A 12,982-nucleotide genomic window follows, 5' to 3' on the forward strand; every position below is an offset into this window, starting at 1 on the left:
TTGAACTTGTATTCTCATTTGCATTTTTGATAAAGGAACCAGTACTATAATTCTTCCTACAGCAGTAGAATGTATTCTATGTATGAAGAAGCTTCCCTTAAGCAGAATGAAGATAAGTGCTAAAATTCCTAGTGCCTTTCAATCAAACTATAAATATATTTCCAGAATGCTCTTGAGTACTTAGAATACCTTAATTATTAATTAATCATAAATCAAGAATATTTAAAGACATAACTACCAAACTTTTACTATTAGAATGCAAATCAAAAACAGCTTGGTTTCTAAACTCCATTGGAAACTCTTCATGTGACTCTTTCAGATGGCATTATGCTAAATATTTCAAAGAATACCGTAAGCAATACAGACAGAAAGAACTCTCACTAAGATATAAATTAACCATGTAGTGAATGTGAAGATCATATAGATTGATTTTCCATTTGACTAACTAAATTTGCATTTATGGTACTAAAATTAAATGTGCATAGATTGCACTTTAATAGTTGCATAATGTCCCTTGCACTGAATATTGGAATTTAAAAATTAGATTTTTATGATGTATTGGGGTTATTTTTTCTCATGGGAACATATTTTGAATTTAATACAAGTCAGTAGGCAAACATATTCAATGTTAACTTATGTTCCAAAGAGAATATTTTTATAAAGGGGGCTATTGCATAGATTAATAAATATCTCAATTGATAAGTAAAATATTTATTAATTCACTAACATGTAGTAACATTCTATACTACACTTTGAAATACATAAGTTACAAGATGAGAATCAAGATGATCTTAGATGTGTTTGGTATAGTTTATTTTCATTTAAATGAACCTCATTTTCAATAACAATTGAATATGATTTGTAGGGAAACTGCAACAAAAAATATGGACTTTGAAGTTAAACACGTAAGACTTGGAAAATTGGCACATTAAAGTCATTCTGGGTCATGGTGAAACTATCTAAAAGCACTGACTGTCATGCAATACACATTCAACATAGTAATTTTCATTATTTTAATTAAATTTTGTGACCTGACCATAGAGATACTGAATTTAGAAAAAATGCCACTGTTGAAATAATTATTAATTTTAATTTTTGTTAATTTATTGTTAAAATTTACTAATTTTCTCAAGACGTCGGGAATTATATTTGCAGTATTAAGTATTCACTTATATTTTCATAAGGAAGTAAAAATGCAAATAGTTTGAAAATACAATGGCACTCAAATGCTTACCTAGAACTGAAGGTGTACAAGTTCCCCCATTTTGACAGTAGTTGCTACAGTGATTGATTTCACACCTTTCACCGGAATAACTAGGCCAACAATGGCACCTCATATCACCCTTCTCATTTAAAATACACTTCCCTCCATTTTCACAGGTCAATTTGCAGGAATCATCTGGTTGGAAAAAAGATGCAGGTGAGCATTTTGTTCAGGTCACAATTTAGTAAGGACAGTTCAAATAAACAAACTTACTTTAATCTTAGATTCTTATTTTTTTTTTCATAAAACAACTAACATAAGTATAAATGTTGGGGAAAATTAAATAATAGCTAAAACAGAGAAATAGATTCTAGTTGTTGGATAGTGAATAAAAACATTAAATTGTTTTTCATTTTAAGCTTCAAGCATTATTAACCAATTATTAAAATTATCTTGCATTAAATAATGAATCTAACTGAAAGTTTATAAAAGTAATATATTTCACTACCAATGAGTTTTCTTTTGGACTTGAAGAAACATTATCTATTTCATAGTAGTAACTGATAATAAATCAAATTGAAATATTTAGGATATATTTTAGCATTTCTATCCACATACATACAAACACACTACCACAACCCATAGTGTATATGTTTGTGTATCTGTATATACTTTATATTATAGAAATGTTTAAATGAAAAGATATTGTTTGATGTCAGTCTTCACTAAAAATACAAAATATGCCAAACTACAAGCCCATTCAGATTTGGTGCAAGATGATGATAAGTCAAAAACAATATTTAGAAATTATGGAACATTTTTTTCCTAAATATTTGGCATAACCTATCTACTACAAAATAAGATTTTGCCTGAGAATAAGAAATGATCATTTAGGGGTATACAAAAGCATCTTAAACAATATATTAGTATGATTTAAAATAAATATTGATTTATAATCATTTTCCAAGTGACTTTTATGTGTGTGTTGACCTGCCTGTCCTTCATTAGAAATATACTGTATTACTTTGAGCAGGATACAATATTCAATGGAACAAAATTGAAAATATGTTAACAAGCATTCTGTTTTAGAATATGCCCTTTGCTAAAGCTGTGTCTTTTACATGGTGAAATTACATGAAATCAATAAAGCCTTTATTTATCACTCAAAGTACATTGGCCCATGCATGACATAGGCTTGACTATACCACTGTAATGATCACAAGAACATCTGGATCAACTTCAATGACTTATTTTCTATATGTGTAAATTTCACATTGATATTCCAAAATTTTGCATTTATAAGAAGGACTTACTCATAAGGCAATGTATATAATATAAAGAAAATAAGAAAAGTGCAATAAAACCTGTCTTTATGGCCTCATTTGGTCACTTTATTAAACATACAAGTTAACCTACCTAAGTCTCATTTACATACATACTATAAAAGGAACTTAGTGACAAAAATACAACTTAACTCAGATTTTCTGTAAATATTAAGTTGGGAAAATATTAAAATGCCAAAAGTTTGTAAATACTAAGTACCTAAGTATATACCACATACATATAAACACAACAGACAATTTGACTTCCAGCTCACATCTAGTAGAAAGATGAAAAGCTTAAAGTTGCGTTCAGAGGGTGTATTGCTAAACTTCAACAAGCAGGTAAGGCACTTATTTGGCAAAATAAGCATGAGACATTTGTCTGAATTGTTTCCTGAGTGCCCACCAGGAATGCTGAGTACAGTGCTCAAGGAAAGTCATATCTATGCATGTCAGGAGGTGAGCACCTGAGGAACTGAAAGAAACTTTCTGTGCCTGGACCTGGATTAAAGAATGTGAGGAAAGAAATTAGAAGAGGTAAGTGTCCTTAAAGAGATAAGCAGGAATAACAGAAGGTCATTGGATGTTTTATTGTGGGTTTTTTTTTTTTTTCATAAAAGTAACGTAGAAAACTTGAAGAATCTAAGAAGGCTGAGAATGAATGTAGTGGCAGGTGTTAAACTGAAGGCAGGGAGATCATGAGGACTTCATTTAAATCCTCTGAATAGGTCACATGATGCCCCCAAACGGAATAATGTGAGGTGAGTAAATGTGGGACTATTCTAACAATAATTCTGAAATGAGCATCGTATCCCTAATTTCTGAAGAAAATAAAGGAAAATTAGGATGATTCTTCAATTTCTGATCAGGACAACAAAATGGGAAGATGAGGATAATAGGAAACAGAGAGGTGAGTTGGTTTTTTGTTGCAGGGGAGGTACCAAGGATTGAACTCAGGGATACTTGGCCACTGAGCTACATCTTCAGCCCCGTTTTTTATTTTATTTAGAGACAAGGTCTCACTGAGTTGCTTAGTGCCTTGCTTTTGCTGAAGTGGGCTGTGAACTCTTGATCTTCTTGCTTCAGCCTTCCAAGCCTCTGGGATTACAGACCTGTGCCACCGTGCCAGGCAAGTTAGTTTTTAACATAAAAAAATCTTAGATGCCTATGTAAATGCATGTGGCAATCTCCAGAAAATAATTGAATATAGGATGAGATTTTTTAAAAAACAATTTTTAAAATGACAATATGTTTGCTTAATTCAGGTGGGTCAATTGAGACCAAGATTTTGAGACCTGCTTAAGCAACATAGTGAGATAAGTCCCTCAACTCCAATTTAAAAAAAAAATACTAATACTAATATAACAGTTCTGAAATCTACATATTTACATTCCTGATTGAAGTACTTCAGACCAGTATGAAGGCTTAAATGCATGGAGATCAAATTGAATATTACCTAACATTCATTAGATTTAAGATTTTCTTTTCAATCATAAGAATGAGGTTTGAGGAAGTTTCTGGAGTCACACCTTTCAAGTAGAGGTGAAATAAACATTTCCAAAACTGTTTTAGACTTGCATAAGTGTGTATTTAAACAAGCTTCCTTCTTTCATGCATGAAATAAACATGTCTAGGAATGTTTATCTTCTCCTCAGCCCCTTTCTATCTCTCTGTTTTGTGGCTTCCAGAACTGAGCCAAATTCCTCTGCTACATTCCTCTGTTATGATGTTCTGTCACATTTCAGGACCAAAGTAATGAAGCCACTCAATCATGAACTCAATCCCCTGAAACCATCAACTAAAATAAACCTTTTCTCCTCTAAGTTATTCTTGTCAGGTGTTTTTGTCACAGATGAGAAAAAATTATTAATAAAACTCTCAATGCTTTAATTTTCTTATATAGTAAAATATGAGAAATCACAGTATATTATCATTGGGTTTTATGCAAATTAAGGGAAATTTTATGTATTATATATAATATATATCATGTTATACATATTGTATATGTAAATATGTGTATATGTATATGTTTTGTGACATAAATTTAGTAAGTATAGATTTTATTTTCTCTTAAAAACATTTTCACATTAGGACTAATGTCTTCAATATGAGAGATCTTATTATCAGTCTACCTGCATATTTAAGAAACAATGCTTCCTTTGCTTTTATATCACACAATTTTGTTTTTTATTTTGGTACTTGCGATGAGCCTATGGGCACTTTACTACTGAGCTACATCCCTGGCTCTTCTAATACTTTATTTTGAGACAAGGTCTTCCTCTTTTGCTGAGGCTGGCCTCAAACTTGTGATTCTCCTGCCTCTGACTCCCAGTTGTTGGCATTACAGTTTGGTACCACCATGCAAAGCCTAGTTTGTTCTTTCTATTATTTTTTCCCTATTTAACACTTTGTATCTATAATGATATTTCAAATTTTTATTGTTTTTTCAGCTAAAAAAAAAGAAAGATGGAAAAAAACTTCAAATTATTAAAATCCAAGATGGAGAAGGAAATATTACCACAGGTACTACTGAAATCCAGAGGATCATCAGAAACTATTTTGAAAATGTATACTCCAATAAGTTAGAAAATCTTGAAAATATGGACAAATTCTTAAAGACATCTGACCTATCCAAATTGAACCAGGATGATATAGAAAACTTAAACAGATTAATTTCAAGTAATGAAATTGAAGCAGCCATCAAAAGCCTTCCAGCAAATTAAAGCCCAGCTCTGCCTGGATTCATAGCCGAGTTCTACCAAGACCTTTAAAGAACTAATACCAATCCCCCTCAAAGTATTCCATGAAATATTTTCTAAGAAGGGAATTCTGCCAAACTCAATTTTTTACTGTTTATTCTAAACTTTGGCTTCTCAAATATAAACTGCATGAGGAGTTTTCTCAGATTTATTTCTAAATTGGTTCTTAGTCTCTAAACCAATGTTTTACCTTGATCAGAAGCCCTCTACACATTTGTAAATCAGAGAAGTAATAGTATTTGTTGTAAATCTGATTTTATATGAAAGAAACTGAGATTCAGTTTATAACTTAACGTCTGCTTTCAAAATTATCATTTGCCCATAGGAATGTATTAAAATGAATTTAATGAACAAATAATCAGATTTGGGGTTTGGGTTTAAACCCACAGCAGAAGGGCATCTCCAAAAAATTATCTTCTATAATACGAGAGCTATATAAAAATGTCTTTGATTCTGTAACTTCATAGTTCCTGATTTAGTCAGTGCATGTCAAGTGCTCAATGTTTGTGAGTAAATGCAGAATGAATTAATAGGAAGTCTTTGTCAGAAAGAACAGTTTACAGAGACATTCAATAATCATTGATATCCTGGCAGCTAAATTGATAAAAGAACAGGAAATTATGCTCAGTAATAATTGTAAAAATTTATCACAAGGACTAATTCATTATTTACTAAAAAATGGAGAATACCTACCTAACAGACTGTCATCATTGCAGGTTCCATTAATCAAATATTTTCCTTCTGGGCAAACACAGGTGGCCCCAGAAGGATTCAGCAAACAGAGGAATTCACATCCTAAATCCAAGCAAGGATTAGGTACTAATGAAAACAAAACAAAAAAAGCAAAGAAATATATAAGTATACTTGCAATAGGTTTCAAACACATAAAATTCAATAAGGTAAAATGATAAATTTGCAATATTAAAAAGAAATTAAATCAATTTTTACTGCACGTATTTCATTTTGATGTTATATTTTTCTTTTATAGAGGAAGAGAAATTACTACCTTTCATTAACAGTATGATTGCCCAAATCATTCTTTCCAAAAGGAATAAGAATCTATTCAAATCTATACTTTGTCACTCTTTCTTGTGACTAATTGTTTTTTGGCGTAAGAGTTCCTCTTAGAACCTGAAGTGCAGTCTAGGGCTGTGTTTTAAAAGTAAAGCCACTTGAAGTTGAAAATGTATTTGAAACATATTTTTCAGGATAATTACCTCAGTGATTTATTTTCCTACTCCCTTCTATAAGGGAAAGCTATAATAATAATAATAATAATAATAATAATAATAATAAATCATAAACTATAAATCAAATAAAAGTACAACTGTTGGAAAGAGTTCTTGGCTATTTTTTAGACTGGAATGTTAATGCTATGGTAATTACTTGGTTATCAGTAACAAGGGTCAAAGTGGCTAATGAACTATGAATTCCTTAGATTGCATGGTTCATCTAAAGAAGCCTAAGGTCTTCTTCAGTATCTTAGAAAAAAAATAATAGATAACTTTTATAACAAAATTAATTTTAATTCCAAAGTACTCAGCCAAATGCTGAACACTTTCATACCTGTTAAACCAGAAATGGAAACTTAGGCATTATCTGTATATTGGCTTCCCTAATTTAAAAAGTCTGGTGTTACTAACATTAAACTTACTCAATCTACTGGGGTTAAAACTTGAAATAGTTAAGGAATACACACACACACACACACACACACACACACACACACACACACATACATATGTGAAAGATTAAATTCAGGTATGCTGTACCACTGAGCTACCTCCCCAGACCTTTTCATATAGTTGCTGAGGCTGTCATCGAACTTGTTATCCTCCTAGTTCAGCCTCTCAAGTCTCTGGGATTAAAGAGATTTACAAGCATGAGACACTATGCCTCGCAAAAGTGTGCACTTTTAATAGATAAAAAGAAAACAATCACAAATGTAGGCAACTTTTAAAAAATATTGTACTTACAGTCTAGTTGTTTATAGCGATGAGATATCAAAACACCTTTTGTTTTATCAACATCTAAAGCCAGATACTCTACTGAACCATGTCCAAATTTTTGTACTCGAAATACACCATTTTTTGGTCCTGCTCCATATATATAATCCTCAAAGATATCAATCCTATGTGGATGTAACAATCCTGGAATTTTTAAAAGATAGGATTATAAAAGCTGTAATACATAAATTGAAATTTTAAAAAAAGTTTACCCAAGATACCATAGAAAATCTTATTTGTGGTCTTTAAGAAAATTTTTCAGAATTGGAATATTTTAATATTAGCTTAGAAGTTGATGGAATTAATTTCTTGGAAGTGGAGATATAAGAGATACTACTAAGCATGTCACTCAGAATTTAGAAAAACATTTCAATCATTAATTTAATCATATTCGACATCACCAAGCATTTGCTAGAGGTCATTATATGCAGAGTAATTTTTTTTCTTCTATACAGTTAACAAATAAAAATCTAGGTACAGGCTAACCTCACTTGTAGCACCAAAACAGGCAGTTCATTAAACTCTAAATTCGTATTCTGGATCCAATTAGTAATTAAATAGAATGGTGGACTGACTGGTAATCATGAGTTAAAAATCTTTGACACTATTATAATGTGTTCTAGAAACAGGATAAGGAAAACAAAGTAGCAAACGGCCATCATTCACATGACATTGTTGTTTAAAAATAATAATGACCATCAATTTTCACATTTGGTGACTGTAATTTTAAGATATTTTATCAAAACAACCATCAATCCAACTTTTGGTAAATTAAATTTGTAACAAGTAGAAACATTTATATGTTATGATCTAGAGGTTATAAAACAAAAAGTAACATTTAATTTTATATATTTTCTTCTTCGGTGTTCCTTAAGAAAATAAAATGTACATTTAAGCTGAAACAAGCTAACATTATTTTAATATAGTACAGAAATGTAAACTTTCTCCATCTGGCTAACTGATTCAAAAATCATGGAGACTTTTCCCATCTGGGACATTGATACAAAAATCATACCATTTAGGGAGATGCACAGTGAAAATTTGATAGAATTATTTTTTCCAGCTTCCCCATTTAAAAATAAACAAATAAAAGGAAGTTATCCTTTATTTAAGAAATGCAATATGCCAAAATAAAGACTGAAAATTTGTGTTATAAATAATTTGAGGTACATATGTGAAGGGGTTGCAGGGGAGGGAAGGAAAAAAGTCACAGGGAAGAAATTAGACTCAGTAGAGACATCTGATACAGTCAGACCAGGAAAGTTTGAGAGACGGCAGGGAGCTACAAAATGAGAGAGTAAAAATATGAGACAGGAAGAAGCAAAAATAAGAGTGGGTGCAGTACCCAAAGGCCACAGTTAGAATTCTGTGGTCACCAGCAGTAGAGGAAATTGTCATTTTCTATATGCTATTTTTCACATGGATAATGGGGTCCTTCGGTACCAGTGATGGTTACTATGAAGTTCTATTACATATAATAATTTGTTTCCTGCATGCTGTTACAGAAATTTGAAAAAAAAGAAGGGTCTACATGTTCTACTCTTGACTATTTGATGTATCCTGCTCAAAATGGAACACCACAGAATCCATAGAAGGAAATTACTTTTTGAATCTGGCAGCCTGGCCCATGTTTTTCCAAGTCAAGAATGTCCTCTGCCCTGGTCTCTCTGATATTCTAGTACAAATGAACATTTTAATCAATAAAAGAAATGCAAAGAAAAAGGAGACATAATTCAAGAAAAATCATAATGCAAAGCTTTCATAATTATATCAATGTTATGATTTAATACTCTCAATAACAAAAATAAAACCAAAAGCCTCTCACAAACCTTGTTTACTGCTGACACAGACTACTGAATCAGAGCCATCGTACAGAACACTACCAATTACGGAGAGCTCAAAGTCAGCCCAGTATATGCGTTCACTGAAATGATCCACAGCCAGACCTGCAAACATAGACAAATAATGGAATCTGAGATCATTTAAAAGTATGATTTCACTTCTTCATGTAGTTGTTTTCAAGCATCACAGAAATAACCCGTTGTTCATCATGGTACTGTAGAATTCAGAATAATTGAAAACCTTATCTCAAATCAATCCTTATCTTAGATTACTTAGCTTTTATTTAATAAGCTGCAAGTAAAAAAGTCTTACCTAACACAGGAAGAGAGATCTTACATATCAGTCCTTTTCATACTTTCTACCTTCTTAATTTTGGCTATTCCCTACCAGTTTTCTATATTTTTATGCTTATACTATACACAGAATGAATACATTATTTAATCTGTTATCCAACATTTTTTAGAGCTAATTGGGGGTAATTCTTACATTTTAAGTCTCTTCTTGAAGATACAGTTCTCATAATATAAAAGGTGTACTTAACGACAAGTTGGCCTATGATGTGTTATTGTAAGTCACCTATACCTGTTCTGATGTTTAAAGTGACTAAAGATTGATATTTATAGTAGAAAGAAATGAATGGTAAAGTCCTTCATTAAGGTCCTATGGTGCTTGAATTTCTAGCTTTTTCTCTGAGACTACTTTTCTTCAATTTCATCATAGGTATCTGTCAGTGAATAACAATCAATAAAAATGATATAGGGAAAAACAATAATGTTCTTCTGCTTATCTAATTTTTACCTTTTGACTTTGTAAATCTGATTGGAATCTATCCCAGCAAAAATATCATCAACACAAAGAGTATTCTAGAGAGTAAAGTTTCTTCAATTTAGAAGAATAAGATCTATGACATATGAATTCTATAATAAATCTTCACTGCTGTAGATATCTATTTTCTGTGATTTATCTAATCTTTAGATGTCACATGGAACATACTTTGAAGATGCAATGCAATTAAAATACATTTTGCAGATGAATGTTACAGAATTTTTACAATTTCAACATTTAATAAACAGCCAAAATCAAGACCATGGAATGAAAGGTATTTTAAGTTTATGTAAAACTTGTATTTCTATGCAGATAAATGGAGACTTAACAATCAAAATGGAACATAAATTATGGTGAAAGTAATTTGTGAATAACTTTTAAGTTAAACATGTAGATCTAACTGAAATATAATCAAACTAAATATAAATATTGCTCTTCAAGTAAATACATATGTATATATGTATTATCATGTCTAACTAGCTTTTGTGAAAGGATATAACAATTAATTAATGCAACTGTTTCATAGTTTACTAGTTTCTGCTCAATGATTAACTGTCTTGTTTGAGTCATGTTTAGAGTTATGTTTTTGCTACTTCCTGTAAAATCATGAGTAACATGAACCATAAAGTGTTCCAATTTCCTGCTGGTGCTATTATAGTTCAAAGTAGTCACCTAAGAAAGGTTGAAAACACTTTTCCTTCTTTTCTAAGGAGGTAATAAAATATTCACATAAAACAAAACCCTCTGTCCAAAAAAACAGGCTTTACACCTAAACTATTAAATTTGCTAATCATGGAAAAGAAGAAAACAATGTGTGAGTGATCCAATTTAATTAACAATATGATTTCTGAAATTTACTAAAAGTGCCATATATTGCTTTACTGCTCTATGCTTGCTCAAGATATCCTCAATTTTATCAGCTTTTGTCACATGTGCTATTGGATGGAATTACATCTAGATAGAAATTATACAACAAAGTTTTTAGATGAATGGGGTTTATATTACAAAAATCCACAAATCAATGATTTTTGATTTTTCCTTAAGCCCTTTAATAAAAGAGATAGTCTTTAAATTAAAAAGTTAATAAAGGAATCAGCTAACTTTTCCTGTGGTATCAATGAATGTCAAGTTTATAGGAAAGAACAAGCTCATGACTTTCTTTAAAGTATCCCACCTTCTTTTGTCTTTAATAAAGTACCAATGATACAATGAAAAATAAAAACAAAACAAGAAAAAAAATTCTCAAGAAACTTTCGTATCTGAACTGTAAATGACAAATATATGGAATTGAATTAGCAGAAGTACAGAAAATTTAAAATACTATAATGATTTTAATTCAGTACACAAATCATAAATTAAAAAGTTTATAAAAGACAAAGATGAAAGCTAGATTTCAGTGATACAGGGTAACAGCACTAATCAAGTAGTGATTCTCTCAATTCCATCTCCCTCCATAATGCCAAGACTACTACCATGCTTTAAGAACTTTTTGAACCTTGCTTTTGTTGGACTCTGAAATTTAAAAAATCTAATAGTTTCCATATTTCCATTATAGTCTAAAAAGAATAAAAATTAAAAAAAATATTATGAAAAATGGTCATAATACCAATGTGATATTTGAGAGAAGACTTAGAATAATACATTTCAACCATTGCATCCTCAGAAACAGATGAAAGGATAAGATACATTCTGTTTTAAGGCAATGCAAGGATTTATATAGTAGAAAAAGTCATCAAGTAATCCCTAACATACTCTCAATTTAAAAGGTATTGAGAAAAGCTAAAATAACTGAATGTATTTACCACTGTTAAATTTATTTTTTAAAAAATTGTTAAAATTAATTTTCAGATTGGTTGTCTGCTTAGAATCAAAGACTCCAAACTATATTAAAATCTACCCCTCTCTCTTGTACACACAAACATATGACAGCTTTATTAAAATAAATGCATCAAGGAAATGGTAAAACAGTCATAAATTTGTATCCACTTTATTTAGAGATCTTTGTGGCCAAGGAAAATGAATCTGTTTACTGAATCAAATAAGTATGAGTGTTGTCGGATAAATATATAGTCCTTCATTCTCTCTGAAATTGCCACAATTTGGAAGATAGCAAACAATAGCAACAAGCCTCTAGCTTTCAAAGGATGTGTTATTTAAATCAATCTCATGGAATCCTAAACGCTCCTATTATAAAGCTAAACTGGAAAGTGACTTTATCTGACACACACTGGTGGGGCAAGTACTTGCTACTCAACTAATATAAGAGACTGAAAAATAAGACTAAGATTATTTTATTTATCATCCTGCCTGATAAACAAAACAAAACAAAAGTGTGCCATTTATTAAAGAAAGCCTTGGAACCATCCCAAGGCTTACAGTGTTAAAATTGCAGGTATCCATCTGTTCTTTCATTCAACACATAATTGTTTTAAGCACAGACTACTTATAGGTAATAGTATATAAGGGATGTAACAAGAAAATATTAACAACAGATGAGGTTTAAGTCAGTTACAGTCTTGGGCACAAATATATACATTGATGAGTTAATGGTAGACTGCACCATTAAAGCAGTAGATGATGGAGTCCAAAGAATGAGAAGAATGAGTGTTTGATAAAATCCCAGAGCACTGCAGTGCTCTTGTCATGATGTTGCCAAGTTTGCAAAGATGGTGATGGTGGTGGTGTGCTGGGCTATTTGATTGGGTGGTAGAATTCTAACCCAAGTGCCGCAGTCTGGCTGGGAACAAAATAATCGAGCCACCACAAAAGCCTTGTAGATTCAAACAGCAACTCTTTATTCCCAAACTCTCACCGGCACTCTACATGCACCTTCTGGGAAAATACACACCCTCCACCGGGCCCTGTAAGAACTCATGGGAAACTCAAGGAGCTGGCACCTGAGGCAGCAGGATACGCCCTATTCCCAGCAGGATCCACCCTAAACCCTAAACCCAAAGCCACCCTAATCCAGCAGGATCCACCCTAAACCTGGAGCCACCTTAATCCAAGAGCAAGGTCACCTTT

General features: G+C 31.5%; 1 protein-coding gene across 4 annotated transcripts in view; it reads right to left on the bottom strand.

Annotated features, from left to right (window-relative positions):
• Positions 1-12,982, bottom strand: part of Lrp1b (LDL receptor related protein 1B) — a 1,779,935-nt gene that overhangs the window by 74,291 nt on the left and 1,692,662 nt on the right. For all 4 annotated transcript variants that reach the window (XM_078017329.1, XM_078017328.1, XM_078017330.1 and 1 more), the window contains exons 80-83: positions 9,121-9,237; positions 7,262-7,435; positions 5,979-6,104; positions 1,235-1,399 (exon numbers count right to left, since the gene is read on the bottom strand). In XM_078017329.1, coding sequence (XP_077873455.1) covers positions 1,235-1,399; positions 5,979-6,104; positions 7,262-7,435; positions 9,121-9,237 — 582 coding nt within the window. The remainder of the gene's footprint in view (positions 1-1,234; positions 1,400-5,978; positions 6,105-7,261; positions 7,436-9,120; positions 9,238-12,982) is intronic.

Source organism: Ictidomys tridecemlineatus, chromosome 7 (assembly GCF_052094955.1).
Source record: "Ictidomys tridecemlineatus isolate mIctTri1 chromosome 7, mIctTri1.hap1, whole genome shotgun sequence".
Lineage (NCBI taxonomy): Eukaryota > Metazoa > Chordata > Mammalia > Rodentia > Sciuridae > Ictidomys > Ictidomys tridecemlineatus.